Source organism: Lissotriton vulgaris, chromosome 8 (genome assembly GCF_964263255.1).
Source record: "Lissotriton vulgaris chromosome 8, aLisVul1.2, whole genome shotgun sequence".
Taxonomy (NCBI): Eukaryota; Metazoa; Chordata; class Amphibia; order Caudata; family Salamandridae; genus Lissotriton; species Lissotriton vulgaris.
This window is the reverse complement of record NC_141696.1, coordinates 778,104,328-778,126,968: the sequence shown is the minus strand read 5'-3', so window position 1 is coordinate 778,126,968 and position 22,641 is coordinate 778,104,328. Positions and strand designations below refer to the sequence as shown.

Sequence of the window (22,641 nt, the reverse complement as noted above, 5' to 3'; positions counted from 1 at the left end):
ACACATAGAAACAGCAAAAGTCCATTGATTGTTTATGTTTATTGTTTATGTGCAGGAAGGTAACCATTCCTACACATACATCATTTAAAAAAGGACTTTCTGCAATTTCTATGTGTGCTGCATTAAGCAGCACACATAGAAATTGCAAAAATACAATTTAAAGATTGTTTATGTGCAGGAAGGACACCTTCCTGCACATAAACAATCTTCCCCTCAACACAGACATCCTTGCCCTATGGTGTAAGGGTGCCGGCATTGGCGCTAGGCTGCTAAATTTAGCAACAGCTCAGGGGGAGACGCAGGGGTGCAAATAAATTTAGTGCAGCCCTGAGTTTCTGAAGTGGCAGAGTTAAGTCAAGAAGGCTAACACTGGGGGGAGGAGCTACGACACCAACCAAGATGGCCGCATAGTCTCCCGGCTCCGCTGACCCACGTCCTACGTTCGCTTATCTTGTCGAATATCCTGATCTCCTGCCCCGGATTCGTGTGGGTGAACTAGTCGGCACTCCGATGGTGTGATCACGGAATTTTTCTGATGTTCTGGGGTGAAGTAACATCGAAAACCCAGAGTGGAAGCCGGGGTCTCGATTGCTGGTCTACCCGGGTCCAAAGTGAACAACAACGGACTGCTGAGGGTGGTTGGGTCCGGTCCTTGGAACTTTTGAAAATTTCTCTGGACTACTTTGCAACCATCTGCTGCCTGGTGCTGTACCTGAGGTGAGGCAACGGGTGGCGCGCGGTGCTGCGTCGCGGGGGGCCCCGCCCGGAGGCCCGGCACTAGCACCGCTGGTGCCCCGGGGTAGAGGTCCGGCCGCGCGTTGCTGCGTGCTGCTGGCCTGTCCCTCATGGCTTTTTTCTGCTCCGGCGTATCCTGCCCCGGAGAGGGCGCCTCTCCGTAGGGATCGCTATGCCTGCGGCCGTATGGAACCTGGCGAAACGGACTCAATGTGGCCCTTCCTTGCGGATGGTAATGGCGGAACTTGCGGAGCTTCACGCGATGGTGAGGGCCCAGGTCAATCATTGTCTGTCGGCAACAGATGGGATCATAGGACCGGGAGCAAGCCCTGACTTGATCTCTGAGACCTGGCAGCCGACTTGCCCCCTGGTGGAAGCCCTACAGGCGCGTTTGGACCCGAGGCTGGAAGCTGTGCCTGCCCCCGAAGAAATGGAACTTATTGTGTCTGCTGAGATTGGTGACTCTTCTACGTTCTCGGAAACATCGGTCCTACAGTTATCGGAGAATTTCACTGCTTCCCCCATCCTGGACACTGTTGGCTCACATTTTGATCTGTATCGGAATGAGTCGCACCCCCTCCCTAATCGGTCTCCCAACATGGTGGATGGATTGATGCTTGGCTTCGGAGAAGGGGAGGGACATCGTTGGTGCAAGCCGTGTGCGTTGGGATCTGCTATTCCTCTCCCATTTGCTGACTCAAGCTCCGGCTGCTTCTGTGTGAATTTTGACTTTCTGGGGATGGGGCTTTTCTTATCCGAGGGCCTCGGCAACTTTGTTAGACGGGGCCAAGGCTGAGATTGCGGGTTGAATTGTTTACGATGGATCTATTGGTAACGGGACTGCCTCATTACCAGACGGATTCCGGGGCGGGGGGTTTGTGGTTCCCCCCGGGGTATTTTTGTATGGTGGACAACCTTATTCATGTTGGCCTAGGGGGGCCCCCTTGGTTAGGGCGGGGCGGAGAGACCGGGAGCGCATAGACTATTGCCCTCCTCCACTTCCCCGTTGGGTGGGGTTTCCTTTCTCCTTTTTTTCTGTTTCTTGGGGCTTTGGGGATTTTTCGCTTTTAATTTGTTTCTATGGCCTCTTTTTTCTTCTCTTATCCTTCTTTGTCTTTTTCTTTTCCTGGGTCAGTGCAGTGGGTTTCCTTTGGTATCAATCACTGCTTTTTCATCTGTGCCTCAATTTTCGTGGTGTTCTCTGGGTCTTAGGGCAGGTGACTGCAGGCGCGAATTGACCGTAATATTCCTTCACATCCTGAACCTCCTGTTTCAGCGCCATTGATTTGATCGATTACTGTTTATTGTTGACACGTTTACTATTCTGCCTGCCATTTTTTGCTGCTGGGAAATTGTTCGGCACCTGATCCTTCCATCCTATACTATAAAATGAAAACCTTTTATATCCTGTTTTCCTAATTGTGCTGTTCAGTGACCAAGAATACGCTAGCATGGAGATTCTGCTCCCCGAGGTGCTGCATGTGATTACAAATTGTTCTCTGTTAATCTAACTGCTTATGGCCGGCCCCGTGGGTTGTAGGCCCATACTTGTCTTTGGTTGAAATGTCAATAAAGGTTTTCGAAAAAGAAGGCTAACACTGTACTCCACCACTTTGTAGTCAACATACCCCTACGTTTTTTACAAAATTATCCAGGAAACTTCATCAGTGGTTTCTTATAACCACATTCAAAACAGGAAAGTTTTCAATAGCATGAGCGTTGAATATTACTATGCTGTGATCTCCTACTTACCCATAAACACATAGATACTTCCCAGTATCGCTCACCTCCGCGGGCCAAAATTCAAGAGCTTGCCCATTAAAAACGAGTCTGCGGTTTGTTTCAAGGATCTGACTCATTGATTCATCATGTCCACTGATTCTGAACCACTTCACAGTATAATTGGCGTTTAGAGAATTTTGTGGATTTTTTAAACTGAAGGAAGAGCATTTCAAAAGAGTATGTTCTCCATCAAGAACACAGGTTGAAGGGGTGTAGTCGGTGACACCTGTGAAAAAAAAGATAGAAGGGTTATTTTCATATACTTGTTGAAAAGCTGTGAACTATGAAAGTCAGTTTATATCCTGTGGGTCGTCCACTGAGCCCGCTGGGCAGACCGCTCACTTTTTGCAGGGTAAATTTAAGTTGTGCTCCAATTCTGATGACTGTTCTCACCTTGACCAGAGCTGGACTCCGAAACAAATCCAGTTCTAGCAAAAATGTCAAAGCTAGCCCTGTTCCCACTCTCTTATAGCATCTCTTTCGCTAACCTCCCTCGTCTCTTCTCTCGCTTTCCTCTCTAAACCTCCTGTCCCCTCCCCCACCATCCTGCCTGCCATGATGTGACAGGGAAGCAGAAGAAATGGACAGAGGTGCCAACAGCATCCCTCTGCATTAAAATTCGGGATCTAGTGGCTCCTGCCTACCGAGCTAATATCCAGTGGAAAAAATCAGGATGTCCAAGCCTGACCCTGTCACCCAGGAGAACTTTACACAATAATGAATGTGCAGCAGTGCTGATAACCAGAGAAATGTAAAGATGTGCTTGGAAACTACAGACACGCACAAGGCAAAACCTGCATTTGTAGGTCTGTGCTAAATCGACCTGACCTCCAGATGCACCACTGGCAGCAGACCAGTAGCAAAATGGCTTCAATTGCTGATCATTAATGGAGGATGTAGGGTCTCCATCTGCGTTTAATCATTTGTGGTTTTGGAGGCCTTCTAGTCCACCAATTCCTTAATGAGGCCAATGTTTCTTAATCTTTATACTTTATTATAAGAATGTAACTGCTCTTGTTGTGTTGTATTAAAAAGTCCCAAGAGGTCAAATCATTGTTGCATGCTCTGCAGAATAAATAACCCGGAGCATAGAAACAGAAGACTAGTGAGCTGGAAATAGTCTCCACCTTAATTGGAATTGTACAGACATTTTTGAATGAGGTTGTTAAAGACCAAAGGGGCTTATTACAATGGTGGGGAGACTGCCACCAACAGGCTGTCGGTGGCAGTCTCTCCGCCATTTTAATCAAGTTTAGCGCCTGCCACATTTTGATGGCGGGTGGCTGTGTGGTGGTCAGAAAGACTGATCGACAATGATCCGTCGGGCTCAAGGAGTCCCTACAAAGCTGGCGGTGCCTACCCGGCACCGTGGTAGGGATTATGATGTCCCTTACCTCTTGTAGCAGGCAGGATGATATGTATGTATTTGCATGCAGGTTCTGGCTTCTCCTACTACAGACACTGGGCCAGATGTTTTGCATTTCGTAACGGACCGAATCGCAATTTCGTCTCATTAAAAAAAGCAAAACAGCTTTTTCCTATGTACAAAGGCCTGTAAGGAATTGCAAAATGTGATTTCTGCCCAGTTGAAATCACGTTTTGTGATTCCCTGCAGGAAATTGCGAATAGGGATTTCCTATTTGAGATTTCTTAGCACATGTTCAAAGCATTTCCTAAATGCAGAATGAGCTTTTAAGAAATGCAAATACCATTGACTCAAAGTCGATGGAAACCATGTGCAATTTAGAAAAAAGCACCCAAAGATCCTTTTTTATAGATATTCATATTGAATAAGAGAAAAGTCAATGACAATATTAATAATGAAATAGGATCTGAATTAGAGTATACCGGACAGGTTACTCCATCACAAAAGTGAGGGATGTCCTGTCTGCCCTATTACAAGTATATTATAGACACAAAAAAGAAAACAACAGCCAGGCAATTTAGAGCTCCACCGCCTGAGATAGTCACTTCATTAGATTTAGTAAGAACGTGCTGCCCACCTCAATGGTCAGCTGCCTATTGACCATTAAGCTGCGCTCCTTTGAACAAATACAAACAAAAGATCACGATTCACTTCAGTAATGAAGAACTTCGAGTATGTACTCAATATGAAAGATGCTATATTGAATGTATATTAAATCGAATTAAATGTGTTGTCTCTCAAAACATTTCTGTGTATAACTAAAAGTATATTATACCCTACCACACGTGTAATACAACGAATGGGGTATACACCATGTTGGTGATGGTGTAGCCATTCCCCAAACTCTAAACCAGGCCCACAGACTCTAAGGAGTTATTGCTTTAGATTCAGGGGGTATTGCTAAAGGTTGATTGGTGCAGGCTGGAAATGTAACATCATGTCACAGCCTGTCCTAATAGATATGGGAACTCAAATGTGTTGTTATCAAAAGAGAGAGAGAGGACTAGGTAGTTAGTTCGTATCCTCATGGTTTATATGTATAATCAATCAGGACTAGCCTATTTGTGAAGTGTTTTTGTTTAACTCAAAGCTGTATGGCGAGGTATGAACCATTAGGTTTGCTCATGAAGCCCTTACCCGCCAACCTAGTTGGTGGCATGCTTCATCATCGAGCCCACCCAGTGCCACAGAGTGTGTCCCGGGTGTGCTTCAACGCCTAGATACAGGCAGGTATGTTGCTGAGTGTGCATTGTGGTGACGTGAACTGTGAAAGTTAAAAGCTATACAGTGGTCCCAGTACCCGAGGGTTAATTGAACTTTATTAACTGGGCTTCCGTTAGCGTTAAAAAAGGATGGTGGATGTGATAGGAGTATATATTAGGGCCTCCTGCATCCAGGTGTGGTCTACATGTTTCAGCCAGGCCTTAAAGTTTAAAACCGTCTTTCCTCAGGACCATTAAATAAGTTTAATTAACCCTCGGGTACTGGGACCACTGTATAGCTTTTAACTTTCACAGTTCACCACACCACACTGCACACTCAGCAACATACCTGCTTCGCTGTATCCAGGCGTTGAAGCACACCAGGGACACTCTTGGTGTCACTGGGTGGGCCCGATGATGAAGCATGCCACCAACTAGGTTGGTGGGTGAGGGCTTCACGAACAAATTTAATGGTTTATACCCCGCCATACAGCTTTGAGTCAAACAAAACCACTTCACAAATAGGCTAGTCCTGATTGATTATACAACTCAAATGTGTTGTCTGGCAAGTGTTTTACTCAGCGCATATTGAACATGGCTTGTAATTCTTTTATTTGAGCCATCCCTTACACGTACATCCTTACCCATCTGTAGCTATCCTGCAATATTCAACCGTATGTTATTTTTTTCTACTCTCCATGTTGTTTTCAGTATTTTGATGATTTGGAAATCTTTTAGCATTGTGTTGGTTGTAGTCTAAAGCGACCTGGTGTACTATTGTAACATGTTTCTGTAAAAGTCCTCAAAACGTGTAAACTGGTTCTTTTATCTATGATTTTGCTACTGTGCCCTAACATTTAATACTGTAATGAATGAGTTAATTTCACATTTCTCCTTGAATATGAGCATTGCTTTGGGATGGAAGGCACTGGGAGTGGGTCAGCACAACTATGAAGCTCGGTAATGCCAATTAATTAATTTTGATTTTGTGAGAAATTAAGATAAATGTTACTATTGTCACAACGCCTTATTGCTTCCATAAGCTTGTGATGCACTCACCAGGCAATGAGAAAAATGTAGTGGCTGTAATGATTACAGTATACTCGACCACAGGCAATTACTCTGGCTCACATTCTAGTCCAGGCCCTATGAAGGGTAACACAAGGACACTGAGTCAATTTCTGCCTGCTTAGGCCTCATCTGTGAGGTATAGTGAGGTAGTGAGCCACAGCCTGGGCATACAGGTCAAACTTAGAAGGTCACACTAGGAAAACTGAAAAAGCGAGGGGTGTATTAGCTGAATTAATTTCAGCCTCTGTTAATTACTCTGGGCCACTTTGACCACTGTGCCGCTCCTGAGAGTGAGTGGCCACGTGTAAATCTGTCTTTTACCAACACCAACAGAAGCAATCCAGAACCAACTGCCAGATCATGTCCCTTCTGAATAGGATAATGAGCAGCCAAGACCTGTTTCAGTCTTTTTAGGGTCAGCATCCAGAACCTTTCTGGCACGATTGTGTTTCAGGTTTTGTTGTAGGAGCGAAATACATCTAAACTTTCTCAAGAGAAGATACTTCCACTGAAAATTACTAAGAGGTCCTGCCTCTTGGGCTGGAATGGAACCTTCAGTGATCAAGCACTGCAAAATAGATTCTGATATGTGAAGCCAGTCCTCCGTGGCTAAAAATGGCCGTTTTGAAGACCTCTTTTAACTTATTGTCACTGTTGCCTAATAAGGTAGTTAAAGGTATCAACAGAATTCCAGACTATATTAAAGCCTCTATGATAGAGATTTAAAGCAAAACTTTAAAAATAAAGTTCAAGTAAAGTTAAAATTGAACATGAAGCTAGAGATCCAGAAATGTCTAAAGAAATGGAACTCATTAGAAGAGTAGCCGCAAATGTGTAGCAAAAGGGCAGAGCCCTAGAAGTAGGTTCATAGGCAACAATACCTGCTCAGAGTTTCGTCTGATGCTAAATTACAAACTCTAAGGGACAGTTTTCCAAAGCTCTTCAATTGGCTTTGTGTCACCCACTGTGATGCAAGGTAAAGCAAGGGCTTTAGATTTACTAAGCCAAGCAAATCCATCTTTCGTGGCTCTGAATGGCTTAGTAAATCCAGAGTAACGCAAGTTAGTATATATTGTGGCCTTGCAAATATTCGGCATTTGGACAGCATTCCTTGGGAGGAGCATGGGATTCCCATGCAACCACCCATGGCTTTTGATGCAAACCTGGGATTGTGTCAAAATGGCACTCCTTCCCAGCAGAGACATAACAAAGGGAAATAGCTTAATGCCTCCTTGTCATTTTATCTTTTTAAGTAGACTGCATTGTGCAGCACATGCAGAAAGAGCAAAATGTCTGTGAGACTTGGTAACCCTTCCCGCACAACATATGTCCTGCCTGTAACACAGGCACCCTTGCACAATGGTGCAAGATTGTAAGGGCGCCTGCGCTCTTGCTAGGCAGAACTCATTGCGCAAGTGCAGGGAGAGAGCAGGAGTGTGCCGTATCTTATTAGATATGGTGCATTACTGCTCTCCCTCCATCTCAAAGCATAGCACAGCAAGTTGTCTTGCTATGTTGTGTGAAATTTTGATAAATCTGCCCCTAAATGATTTAACATCTTCTATTTTGTCCTGGTAGGTTTTTAGACGGTGCATATCACTTTGAATTTGATCCTGGCTTCTATTGGAAGCCAGTGGAAAGATTTTAATACCACAAATGTTTATCTTACAAACTGATATTGTGGTCCTTGAAATCCAACAGGATTAGCTGTACAGAGTGGCATTTGTCTTTATACAGCTGAATGGTGACCCCTTTGTATGGTTGTTTTTGGCTTCATTAAGCATACATATGTACCAGATGCAATGTTTATGTGAGGATTCAAAAATATTTTCCCTAGATCAAGGAAGTGTACCTTCACTGGAAATGTAATAAAATGTATTGAGGACATTTTGAATATATATTCCTGAACTGTCTAAAGCAAAAATGTGGTATGAGTGAAATCTTAACCGTTGGAAAATGCATTAGTGCGGTTTTGAAAATGGCTTTGTTTCTTACTTACTGATACCATTATGTGCATGTTCATCCTGCTTCTGCTTGGAATTAAAATTTGTTAAGCACATTAACAGTGTATTGCTTAATAATTACAAATTGGAAATTGATCATTATGGGCCTCATTATGATGTTGGGTGGAAAGCTTGTCGTAGGCTTTCCGCCTGACATCAGAGGCTTCTGTCCGACTGTCGTATTATGATACTGGCAGTCAGAGGGAAACCCTTGAGGGAATACCGCTCCACTTCACAGAGCCCATTGGGGCAGTGTTCAGAAACATAATCCTCAAATGACAGAGGAGCCAGCCTCGGCTCCGCTATTGGAATTTCAATTTTGCCTTCCACCTGCCCTTTCATGGCTTTCCACCCGCCATAAAAAGGCAGGCAGAAAGTGAATTTGAGTGCCCCTAGTAAGGCTTCTTCCCCCCTAACCCTCCACTATGGGGCATGGGGGGCACCTGTGCTGCCCCTAAACATCTCTGAACCATGTGGCAGGCACAGCATGGTGCTTGCCAAACGGTGCAGGGATGTTTAAACTCTTCATTCTTCCATTGTGGCTTGTGCTGCGAGTGGAATCACAAGCTGCAAAGAGAATAATACAGGATCTGACTGCCAAAACAGTGATCCGATCGTAATCTGGGAAGCAGAGGCAGAACCGCATCTGCTACGATGCCTGTCGGATGCACGTCCAACCAGTACCGTAATTTGTCCCTAGATATTGAAAAATGATAAATATTGCAACTACTCTTTAGCTTGATGCTTTCATAAGCTCAAGCACTTTATCCATTCATTCTGTCCAGTGTATTGGGTAGGAAAGGGATTACAATATTGCCACCAATAGCTTTTCTTTTATCCTCTTCAAGTATTCAATACAAGAATCTTCATGGAGTGGTTCTGGACCCTCTATCTTTGGACCTCGCAGCACCCAGTAATTCAATACTCAATGGCAGGGCCAGTTTAGGCTGGTGCGACCAGTGCAGTTGCACTGGGCACTGACCTGGAGGAGGGCCACTGATCCCTGGGGGGTGCTGTGTGTAGCAAAAACGTATGCTTTAAAAGCAACTCCTGCAGTGTGTTTATGTTGTTACCTTGTTTTATAGTATAGTAGATATTTATTTTTATGTTTTACTGTTTTTTAAAGCGTGTTGTTGATTGATTTTAATTTATATTGATTGTTTTATAATTGTGATCCTTTTCTTATTAAACATATTAGTAATGTGTACTTTGTTTTATATAAAATATGTCTTTTTGATTAATAAGATAATATGTTTGTCATAAATGAGTGTTAAATAAACATTCCAATACATTCAGTCTATAATATTCCTTAATTGATTTACTTTGAAGTAGGAATAGTAATGTAAACCCTATAGTGTCCCAACTATTCCCAAACATGGTTCAGATTGGAGTTGGAAAAGGAATGTGATCTCTTTCGTGTCCAACACTTTCCTCAATTGTTTTAGGTTAGAATGGGAATAGTGAATGTAATAACTTTAGTACCTAATACCTTCCCCGAATAGGTTTATTTTGGGGGTGGGATTAGTACATGTGCCCTCTTTAGTGTCCAACACCTTCCTCAAATTGTTTTAGATTGGAATGAGAGTAGTAATTGTGACCCCTCAAGTGTTCAACACCTTCCCCAAAATGTTTTAGATTGGAGTGGGAATAGTAGATGTTATCACTTTAGTGTTCAACCCCTTCTCCAATATGGTTTAAATTGGATTTGGAATCATAAATGAGACCACATTAGGGCCCAACACATCCCAAAAATGGTTTAGATTGGAGTGGGAATAGTAAATGTGAACATGTTAGTACCCAACACCTTCCTCATATTGGTTTAGATTGGAGTGGGAATGGTAAACAGTAAACGTGGCCCTTCCAACACCATACTCAAAATGGTTTAGACTGGATTGGAAATAGTAAATATGACCACTTTAGTGGCCAATACTTCCCTCAAAATGGTGTACATTTGTGTGGAAATAGTAAATGTACCTACATTAGTGTCCATATGTACCCCAAAATGGTTGAGATTGGAGTAGGGAGAGTAAATGTGACCACTTTATTATCCAACAGCTTTCCCAAAATAGTTATAAATTGGAATGGGGACAGTAAATTTGACTACTTTATTGTTCAACACCCTTTTCATAATATGTAATATTACAGTGCAATTGGTAGAGAGAAAGTATTTAGTATTCAACATTTTGCACTAAAACATTATGATTTTTTTGTACAGTGAATGGCAGATATTATGGCTTTCATATTGTTATTAATCTAGTTTTTCATATTTTATTTTTTGTATATGGTGACATTTATTAAAACACTCATATACTTTCTTAAATGTAAAATATTTTTATTTATTTATTATCATGATATAATATTTATTACAAATTTTTCGCATTTAACATGTAATGTATTTTGTAAACATTATTAAAGCATTATGTTTAAAAACTTTTTCCACAAGAGTGGTACACAATTATTTTTCACATGTTTGTTAAACATGCTTGTTTTAATTTTTCCAGGTTTTATACACATTTTCGGTCTATTATAATTAGTATAGTATGGTAATATTTATTGTTTTATAGTACTATTCACATTATGGTTTTCATAACCATTTATTTTTTGTTCATACATTTATAGATATTTATTGGACATTTTTACATAATTGTATACATTTAAAAAAATGTTTATTTAAGTTCCAATGCTCTCCATAAGGAAATAGTCTTTTCTGTTTTAATTTAGCAGCCATTTTTGTAGTCTATTCCTGTAGATTTTTGTCGGATATTGTGCGAGCAAGTCACAGTTACCTGCGGCTGGTCAACTGATAAGGTAAGACCTTTTTAGATTTTTCCTTAGGTTTTTGGCAGTAGGGGAAATGTGGATAGGTACAGTTAGTGTGAATTATGGACGTTGTTTTGTTTTTGAAACTTATTTTGCAGTGGTTTGTCTTACGTTGTGTAGTAGTGTTGTGTGTTAGGCCTAATTATAGTTTAGTGGTAGTTTTGTGTTATCTTAGATGTTGTAATATTATTTCTTGTGTTTTTTTGTAGTTCTAATAAAATTTTTATCCTCTATTCAGAAATTGTATTTGTTGATGTTGTGTGTATGTTATGTTTTTTACAGGCTTACGGATACGTAGCTATGCCATGTATCTGTGATTTCTACGTTTTATTTTAAAGAAATTAGTTTAGCTTGTAGTAAACCAACGTTATTCTTTACATATCCTTTTCATTTTGGGGGGTTTCTGCAGCTGTTCTTAATTTAATTTTTGGGGCTTTTATACTTCCTAATGACTATGGATTACTTTGATTTATTTTGGACTTCGTTTTTGTGTTCTTTGTACTTTATTTGTTCCCTTTTTGAGGTCTGGATTTTGTGCACATTTATGTTGATGAAGTTCTACAGCTACAGAATTATAAGTATGACTTCTTTATTAATGGGTGGGAATTGTTATGCTTTATTATGTTTGTGTATATGTTCTATTTGCAATGAATTAATGTTATTTTCTATGTGTATGACCTGTTGATTTCATGTATGTTTATTTATAGTGTTGGAGTTTTGATAGGTATTGTGAAAAAGTTAAAATAAGCATTAAAACATATTAATTAGTGGTCTTCTTTCTATGTTATTAATATTATTTTTGATTGATTTTTAAAAAATAATTAATACTTGTTTAAACATGGTTATGTTATATAGTGATGTTTTCTTTTGTTAACAACCTTTGCTTAATGTGTAGGTATATAGTGATTCTACAATAGGGATTTTCAATTACTTCTAAGTAGTCTACTCCTTCGTTGTTAATAATGATTTTAACTTTACATTGTAGCATCTCAGCGCCTGCCTGACTCCAAGATGGCGGCTGGCGGCGCCGCATCCTCTGGCTCACCCCTGCCTCCCCCGGCTTCTGGTCTAGCCCCCGATCTCTCCGCCTGATTCCAGGCTGTCCCCCAGGGTGGGTCCTTGCACCACCAACTTTGCCGACTAGACCCAGCAATACCGAACAGCGTTGCGGTAAAGCAACTTCCGAGGGGGGGCCCTGCTCGAGGGGACCCTGGCCCTCGCGCCCCACAGCGCCAGCGACTACTTCTGCTGGGCACAGGTCTCCCGAGCCGAGTCACCACCTTCTGCTGCCTGTGGCTGGGTACGGTACGCTGTGAGGACAGTGCCTCTGGTGAACTCTGATGATCGCAGGCTCTCCAAGATGGCGATTCGACTGCAGCTGGCCTCCATCCCCCCCCTGGGTTCCCACCTTCCCTCCGGGACTTCTCGACTTGCGTGCTATCCTGAATGACACTTTGCTGCTGTTTTCGGACAGTTTTCGCTGGACTCTAGCCCTTCCCTCCATACCTTGCATCCCACCCACCATTCCTCTATGCTGTGATTGCATCTTTGACCTATTGCAATAATGCTAAGCTTTGGTATTCGCTGAAGTCCTTACACCATATACCACCCCTATGCGTCTATTAGAGTTTAACCAGTCATATCCCTTCCTATGTGTATTTAGTTGACTCTTATCACTAGTGTTTGCAGTGGACCTTTATACTCTCTACCACTCCTATGTGACCCTTAGAGTATTTCCAGTCATATCCCTCCTGTGTAGATTGAAGATAACTCTAATGACTAGGATCCTATGTGATTTTTAGATTGTATCCAAGTGTATCCCCTCCCTGTGTTTAGAGATATAGCTTTAACGACTAGTCGCCTGTGTGACTGTCGGAGTATAGCCAGGTGTATACCTTCCCTCGTGTGAAGAGATACCCTATTCACTAGAACAAAAAGAAACGTGTTCTTTATGTATTTGTAACTGATTCTATGTAAAGTGCTTTGATAACATGTAACGGAACTGGTGCTATGTAAAGCGCTCTGATAACCTAATCGGTTCAAGTTCGCGCTATATAAAACTCTAAAAATAAAAATAAAAATAGCATGTCAAGCATTGCTATGGTTGTCGACTTAATTTAGGTTTAATTTGACTTACTGATTGCTCTGTCCTTAGTTGATGGTAGCTTTAATTTTTTCTGAGGGTTTCAATACATTTGTAGAGTGTAGGTTTCGTTCTCCCTAGTGTAGCTTGGAAAGCATTGTGCCATCCTCCTTCTGCATTGTTTCTTTTGGCTTGTCGAGCCATGGTTCTATTGTAGACATTACACCATGGTTTTTGGAGCTTAGGCTGGTGTCTGTACCAAGAGGGGTGTAATCTGCCAACCTAGGTGTCTTCTAAGTAATCCTTTATGGGACTTTGGACACATTTATCAAACTTTCACTCAATGGAGTAAAATAACTTGCTGCTCTGTGTGAAAGGAGAGGGCAGGAAATCACCATATTTATCAATATATGGCACATTCTTGCTCTTATATATTGTCTAATTAATGTGTGCTGTACTAAACAATCTTTTAGTAGAGGAATATACTGTTGATATACTTTGTGGAGACAATCATTATGAGGTCCTGATGAAGGTGGTGCATAATTTGTTTGCACACTGAAACGTGTTGACGCTTCTAGGGTGTTAAATTCGAGGAACTATTGAGTCTAAAGATATTTTATGTGATATGACCATAATATAAACTTTATCGAATTAACAAGATTTTTGCTGATTTTTAATATGTCACATGTTATCGTCTCTTCGTGGTTTTAAAGAATCCATGATATGAAATGTTTTGACTAATTGTGAACAGTTTTTTTCTGTTTTTTAACATAACTTTTTAAATCATTGGCCGACATTTATATATATTGAATAAAAATTGTGAACATTTTCTTTAATAATTTGTGAATTTTTATAATTATATGTGAGGTTATCAACATGATATATTTTTAAGAAGAAACTTGTATGACTGATGGTTGAATGCTAATCAAAGTTGGTGAGTCAATCCAAGGGAAAAACTTTTTTTATTGTTACTATTTTAGGCACCCTATCTCTTGGATAGTAGAGCCTCTCCCTTTTATTTCACGTCACATTCCCATTCTTTGCCTGTGCTGGAGCACAATCTGCTGCCTAGCGCCAACATCAGAAAAATTGCACTATGATGCAAGGGTGCCTGCATTGCAGGCAGGATTGTTTTATGCAGGAAGGGACTTTTTGCTGCACAAAAACAATCCTTAGAGGTGTTTTCCTCTTTTTTGTGTGCTGTAGAATGGAGCAAACAGGAAAAGTGAAAAAAATAAAAGGAGTAAATAGCAAGGAGAAAGAAAGATATTTTTCCTCGTTATGCCTCTGCTGTGAAGATGTAGCATTTTGAAGTGGTCACAGGTTATCAGTTTCTTAGAATCTGTGAATGCACCGAAATTCATGAGTGGATGCATGGGAACACCGATGGGCCACCAATGGAACATCTTCGAACGGCAGAATAACACAAGACTCTGACTTTTGTTACCTTGCTTTACTCCAGATTCACCAAGCAATGCAGGGCAATGCAAGGTGGCCTTGCGTTGTTTGATACATCTGAATTTAGTATTGCTTTAGCCTTGCAAAAGTTGCATGAAGCAAGGGCAATTCAATACTCTTATAAATCTTGGACCTAGTTTTTGTTTTGTTTATTTTGTTGATAAAAATGCTTTACTTGAAATGGCAATAACAACATTGCATGGCTGTGTTTGGGTATAGGTTACGTTTTGTAATGTTGCTGGTACAAAGTCTATTACAATTTTTTGTGGGGAGTACTTCTTTGTTTCTCGTTTCATATGGTTTAGTAGTTCGTAGTAAGTGCTACTTTGTTTGCAAGGGAGCAAGGCATATATGGGGGTATGTTAGTGTTGTGATATTCTTCATGTATGTTGTATACATGTGTTATTGGTCTAAGGTACCTTTTGAATGTTTCATCCATCATCAATGTTTCACAATAGCTTAGTTTTAATAAGCTATTTGCAGTAGCAAATATATTTATTTGTTTATTAATATTAAAGTTCTTGTGGAGGAGGAAGCGTTCATCATTATTTGTAGTGGGTAAATGTTCAGAAATTTCAATATTTTGGTATCTTCTAAAGGCAACAGGAATTTCACTGGTGTGTTTTAAAGTGCTCATTGCTGGTAGCCTATCCGTGATATGTTCAGATACTTTAGGATATTTTTTAGTGTCTTAGCAGTGTGCTGTTGGGAACTAGTGCTTGCTTCTTTTCAACCTTCTTTACATCACTTACTTCGATTTCCTTGATATTTGGGCAAGGGTTGTGTTCTATCAAATTAATACTAACATAATTTTCTTAGTCACACTCCCATGCAAACTGTTAGACTGGAATTTTGTGCATTTCCAGTTTATATTCCTGATGCTTGTGATTTTCGGGCTGTAGGGTATCGCATATGTAAGAGCAATTGTTTGCCTATTTAAGATGTTATGTTTCTTGCTCTTTTTGCCATTCTGAAAGAAAATAGTTTAATAGTATAGTTAAATATTTTTTTTTAAATCTAATTTTACTTTGCTAATGTATATGAAATATTATGTGAATGTTTTTACTTGTTATAGTCACATAATTACTGTTGATTGCAATTATACTTCTTTTTTTCAGTTTTCCATTTAAGCATTTGAAATGTGGGTCGGGTGGGTTGTTTTTTGTTGGGGGAAAAAGTTTGTTTTAGTTATATCTCAAATGGTTGTTTTTGGCTTGTTTGTCAGGTTTGCGGTGTTTGAGTTTTATTTTTTACATTTGAGGTATATTTGATGTTTTGAAGTAATCTGATTTTACTTATTTATAACATGCCTTTGTCCAGGTGTTCGAGTGCTGAATATAAATTGTGGTTCTGTTGGATGTCGATTTTTATATAATTGTTGTTGAGTATCTAAACACTGGATGAAACATAAAAACTGTAGGGTTTGGTTAGTTACTTATTGTTTAATGTTTTTAAATTAAGTTACTTTATTTTCTGTTCATTTAAAATGTATAACATACTTGTTAAGATATTTGTAGCTTATTCTCCACGTTATTTCCTTAGTCTTATTTGAGAATCCAGCAGAGTGTCTTGCAGGTTGAATGTTTTTACTGTGTGATGTAGTGAAATTCTCTGTTTGTTTTATATTGTTTTGTTGATTTTGTGTTTTTAATAATTAGTTTGCTTAACACTAATATGTATTGGTAGTTTTTGATTGCTTACATTTTTCCAGTCGTTACCTTTTATGGTGGATGCTATTTTAGTGTTTCCATTTCAATGTGAAATATATGTTTGTGTTATTATGCATATATATTTTGCCTAATTGTATTTTTATCTATATTTTGGTGATATATGTTTTTTGTTATTTTTCAATTCATTTGTTGTCTAAAGTAAAATAGATGTTTATAAATATTTGCATTATTTGCCTTATTTTTGGTGACATCATAGTAGTCTATGCTGTGTTTTGAGATATTTTAGTTTTAATAAATGCAACTATATTTTTGTTGATGATATTTGTGTTTTCGATATTGTTAAAGATGCATTTTTTGATGGAGATATTTTAGTCATTGATAGTTGTGTTTTTGTTCACAGGGTATGGGATGCCAATATTTTGTATCCAATATTTCTTTATCATATTTTTATGTCGATATTGTTTTTCAAATATGATGTCATTAATCCACTAAAATATGCAGAGTGTGTCATGAACCTACATCTGTTAATGAAGGGTGATGGAGAAATGATAGATGAATCACTGTCTTTCATTGTCATATATTGTCACTAACCTGCTTCTCAGTGATCAGAGTGGCATCATCATATACATGTGGCATGAATTGTGACACATGGATGAATGTTGCTGAAATGCTGTTTTTCAATCGATATTAAAGAGATCATATCAAATTGGGAACTTAACATACAACATTTAGCATCAATGAACAACTTTAAAATGTTATGTAATTAATGTTTATTAAGCATACCAATACAGGGCTGACCTGCATTAGGTATCTTATATCTGAAATATTAAGGAATGGCATGCTGATTCATACATAAAATACATTTACAAACATTACTATCTATATAGTGGGTGCACTGGGATGACTTGATGCCACTGAATGAGGTGAATAACTATAAAAAGAACCTTCCCTTAAACTATCACCCAATGCAAGTGCTAAATGCAGTTTAGCAAAATTCTTTCAACTGTAAAAGTTATGCAAAATTGGGTAGCTGATAATTTGGCACTTGCTATTTCTAAAACAGGATATCTAATCATCACCCCCACATCCTAACCAATATCTTTACACTGATAACAAAATCCACCTGGTTACTTATTGCACATCTATAGATCTGAAGTGCACTTTGGACACAACAGTTAGATGAAATATGTTTTAAAAAATGCATACATTAATGACTTCTGAAAGATCTAGAAGGAAAAATACTATTGTGTAATGGACGGTAGTGCTGGTGGGAAACAATAAAGAAGTTACTGGCATAAGTCATCCTTTAAGGGGTGTTAAACAAAGTTTTTTACTAGGTCAGTTCCTGTTGATTTTCTTTAGATCCGATTTGTATGGAATCTATGATGGAATCTTGCTACTGCTCCCAAATTAAAAAAAAATACACTCCCCTGTACTTTTAAGTAATGCAGATGAGATTGTCTCCTTAGATTGCATTTACTCTTAAAACAGTATTATAAACCAAACTGGTTTTCTGTGCAAGATGTCAAAAGTAGATTGATGCAGTTTTGGAATTGTAATCAAAAACTTCAAACGGAAATACAAAAGTGATGGGCTCCATGTTGCACCAGAAACAAATTATTTGGGAATACTTGTTGATTGTGGTTTAATTTGGAGACCTTTACTTGTACTGAAATTAGCTATACCCAAATCCATTTTGATGGGGTTATTTAATTTCAGCAGTTGTGTGAATGCATGTTAGAAACACTCCTAATGTCAGGTAGCACACTATGGACCCGATTACAATGGCAGCATCGTTTCGAGCAGGTGACCATCTGACAAAGTGTTGGCGATCCCACCTGGCAGATTACGAATAGGCCCATCCTAAAATACCTTTTTCAACAGCGGCTTTTGCTGAGGTCCAGATAGAGGGCTGCAGCACAAGCCGCTGATAAAATAGACACTATGCGCACATAAATTCACTGTTTGCTAGGCACCATGTGGTGCCTGGCACACAGTGCATTGATGTGCGTGGGTACCCCATGGGCCACTGTACAGTGGCCCATGGGGGACAGTGTCCCTGCTTAGGTCCCCCAAAGTCCTTTTCTGACAGCCTGTACAAAGCGGTCGGATCGTATTGCCATGAACAGGCCGTCCAAAAGGGATATCCCAATCCATACGGCAGTGCCTGCAAAGGCACTGCCTTCTTTATAGGGATAGGACTGTGACCGCCACCCTGACAGGATCCTTGATCCTGTTCAAAGTGGTGGTCTTCACCCCAACAGACAAGATCAGTTTTCCTGCATCCTAATGCAGTGGTCGGACTAATGGACAGCCTGTCGGTGGCAGTCCTTCCGCCATCATAATCAGGCCCCCTCTCTCAGCTATGTGGACCCAAAGGGTTTTAATCAACTGCATGCTGCTGAGGAAACGTTATGTACAAAAAGCCATAAGATTGTGAAGTTCAATACCCACAAGGTGTTCTGATTGGAATTAGCCATATGTTCAAATAAAGCTAAAAAATATCTCGGCTTTGATTCAGTTTCTAAGAGAAAAAAAAGCCTGTATCAGGTCATTTATTACAGCTCCTTCGAAATAATTAATTTGAAATCCCCTTTTTAAAAGTTCCAAAAAGCTGGCCTAAAAAATGTATTACTAGAGTTAGGGAAGGGGGTACAAGAAGCTGGATATAGGTCCAGGGACTCGTCCTCCTGAATAATAGTATTGTTATTGAGGGGAGTTGCAGTTCCTAAGAAAGAGTAAAGGAGAGAGAAGGGAGTGCCTCGCTTTTAAGAAAAAGGTGGGAAACAGTGTGTCCTTTACTTGATTCCATCAATTAAAGGACACACTGTTCCCTACCTTTTTCTTATAAGAAGGGAACTCCCTTCTCCCTCCTTTACTCTTTCTTAGGAACTGTGACTCCCTCAGTAACAATAAAAAATGTAATTGCATGATATATTTTTTATGGTAATATGCTACAATTTTGAAAGACAAACATTGTGCCCTGCCATTGTATCCAGAATATCAACTAAAACATTATTATAAAGGTAACTATCCATAGATCAGTATAGATTGACTGCCATTGTATCCAGAATATCAACTAAAACATTATTATAAAGGTAACTATCCATAGATCAGTATAGATTGACTTTTCTCAACTCCACATCGATGTACCTTGATGATATATATAAATTGTCAATGGGGGTAAATATAGAAGCAGTGTTTCATAAGCCCATACATACCTACCTTGAAGACATATAGCCATTGTCATGGTATGTTAAGTTAAATATAAATAGGTAAATATACATTTGCTATGCTTAACTCCTTGTGTATATACCTTGAAGTTATATATATTGCAAAGGTATATCGATATGGAGTTAAAAATGGTAAATCAAATATTTAAACATAGCTGAAAAACATACTTATCAATAAATACCTGAATCCACAATGGTGTGTTAGTCAATATTTAGGAAACACTAATATGACAGGATGATATTCAAACTCAATATTGTTATAGAGCATCATTAAAGAACTATTCAATTACACTGATCTCATTAAAATCTTGTATTGTAAAGTCTGCTAAGCGATAGTCTGTCACTCAAGATATCTATTTCTTGACATCAACATTATTTGTGCGTCTATTATTTGGCAATTTTGATAATAAGAGGGCTGGACAATGTAATATATGTTACATTGCTGTGCGCTCATAAAGTAGGACTCTATTTAGAGTTTAACTGACACAGTACTTTGTTAAAAACTTGGCAGGTGCCCCTTAAGCCATATTACAAATACCAAACAGGAGATTTGTCATGCTCAATCAATCAAAACTCCTTTATTCAATCTTAGAAAAAGATCATAAAAGTACAGAGATAAAAAAGATACATTAAAATATACATACCAAATTCAATTGGCAATATGCAATTTTACACACTACAAAATCATGATCTTAAAAAACAACCTAATTGATTTCATATAATCACCATAGATTTTCTGCTTCGGATGGCCATCTTAAGAAAACAACCAACATTGACACAGATTCCTGGACTATTTGACAATTGGAGATAAATTAGTGCTGTTCTACATTGTCAAAAATCAGACCTGATCAATTTGGGTTTGAGACATAATTGAAAGAATTTATGATAAAATCCACAGAAAAACATAAGGTACAGAAAGGACAGTCCCGATTTGTCATCACAGTGACAGGTGGGGAGTAGTGTACTCCACGTACCTTCAGTACCATAAAAGCAAACTAAACGCCGACCTATATCTGAATAAAAGAGATTTTTCCAACTGAGTTAAGTCTAGTGTTAGGTGCAGGGCAATATCATGTGTTGCAAACATAGTATAATATTAGCAGATAGTATACTTATTGGCAGGCTCCAAAAAACTCATAGCAGTAACAAACTCAAGAAATCTATGTTTTGCCAATTGTTTGGCAGAGTTGGTAATCAGATCAGGTGCGCTCAACACTTCTGGCAAGCCGATATCGCCCAAAGTTTTGCATACATAACGCAGCCAAGGTGTGGTAGAGTCCTTATCCAATTTCCGGCAGTCTTCAATGACTACCCACTCTGGCTGGCCTCCTTGTTGCTCCAAACACTAACCCTTATTAGAAGAGGAGCTAGTTTAGAGCGGTCTAATATATACTCTAGTTTTAATTCAGAGTGTACAATAAGACTAGCGCTTGATTGATGGAAATTTAGAAATGTCCTACAAATTCCCTTCTACCTTGATAGGGGCAACATTATGAAACCCCCAAACCCGGCTCCATATGTGGCGGTAGGTATACATTGCATTTGGTAAATAGTGAGAAAGAGAGAAATAGTAGCCCTTCCATCCCTCTAAGCAAGATTAAAAAGGGAACTTGTTACCTTCCCAAGTTTCCTGCGTGCGTTATTTACTTGCAGCAGCCAGGAGTTGCTGAGGAATCAAAGGCCAGCCCTAAACAACTGCAATTATTAACTGCATTCAGCTGTTTGTAACACAGATTCAATACTGGCACACCTTTCTTGCCCGGGTCGGTCGTCATAATGTGTGACTTTGCAAACTTGGCTTTCAGGTCTAGATTTTTCATAAAAAGAACAATTGAATCCACTCAAGGGATACTAGCCAGCAACACCGCATTGTCAGCATATAATAAGGCCAACACTGCTAGATTGGAGATTATGGGCACATCCTTGGTAGAGCCTAATAAGGATACACTCAAATCATTAATATATAGAATAAAAATAGGGGTGCCAGTACACACCCCTGGCGAACTCCAATGGACAAAGGAAACATATTGGAAAGTTCTCCTGAGTGACCATACCGTGCCCTTGCGATTACATTTTCATAAAGGCCATGTAGAAAATGTAACAGTGCAAAATCCACCCCTAACTTAATTTGCATCAGTCACAGTTTAGTTATATTTACACAATCAAAACCGGTGGAAAGATCCATGAAGGCCAGGTACAGTGGACAGCACCTGGCAAAAGTGTACTTACTTGCTATCAGATGTATATTCAGGCACTCATCTAGGGTGTATATAACAAACAAACTTAGGTGTCTAAACTAGAAATCCTGTTGAGATCTCTTTTCTAACTACCTTAACGTCTAGTAAAGTACACAAGGCAGTGACTATCAATTTAACTAACAGAACAAATCATCAAAACATGGGCCACCTGTGATTGTCAGTCAACCTCATTGAGGATTCCCATCAATGACTTGTATAGATCAATATTCTCATCTAGTAATCCTGCCAGGGTATTGTGTCTCTCGATCATTGAGACATCCAACATACCCCCATGGTCAGCTTGGGGTAACGGCCCACAATCACTTTACTGAACCATATGATGTTGATCTGATGGGAAAGTGCAGTGCAAAAAATTATAATAGTGGTGATTAAAAAAGGATAGGGAACTTATCAACAAGTTATTTATTAAGCATAAGCCCCTTCCTGTTTAAAAACAAGTACAGTGCAAAACAATAATCGCAGTTTAAACAAATAGCTGCGAGAAGGCCAACATGGTTCAGACTATCATGGAAGAGGACCATAGGCTTTCATCAGGGCCTCTGTTCTACGTGAATGCTACTGCCTAATCCTGAAGAATGTGTGAAAAATAATTCCAAAAAAAAAACCACACAAGTGAATCAACAACAGTAAAGGATATGATTCTCCTTCATCTGCCTGAATTCCTCCTTGGCACCTGGTGTATTAACAACATCCAGTGTGCCCGGGGAAAGGACCTCACCTCTTCCTGGACCTGGCTCAGGAACTGTGAGACCCCGCTCTGTCCGTCGTTGTCTCGGTCTGTGACTGAGTCAGGGGGAGGCTCATCTAGGGTGCCCAACCCTGGATGAAAACCATATTGGCAGTTAGTTAAAATACTGTTATCTACAGTCCAAGTCTTCAGCAGGTAAAAAATAACTCTTC

General features: G+C 39.5%; 1 protein-coding gene across 1 annotated transcript in view; it reads right to left on the bottom strand.

The window, feature by feature from the left end:
- Window positions 1–22,641, bottom strand: part of LOC147697975 (interleukin-18 receptor 1-like) — a 543,176-nt gene that overhangs the window by 502,704 nt on the left and 17,831 nt on the right. Inside the window, exon 2 of the mRNA XM_086933381.1 lies at window positions 2,488–2,743. Coding sequence (XP_086789507.1) covers window positions 2,488–2,743 — 256 coding nt within the window. The remainder of the gene's footprint in view (window positions 1–2,487; window positions 2,744–22,641) is intronic.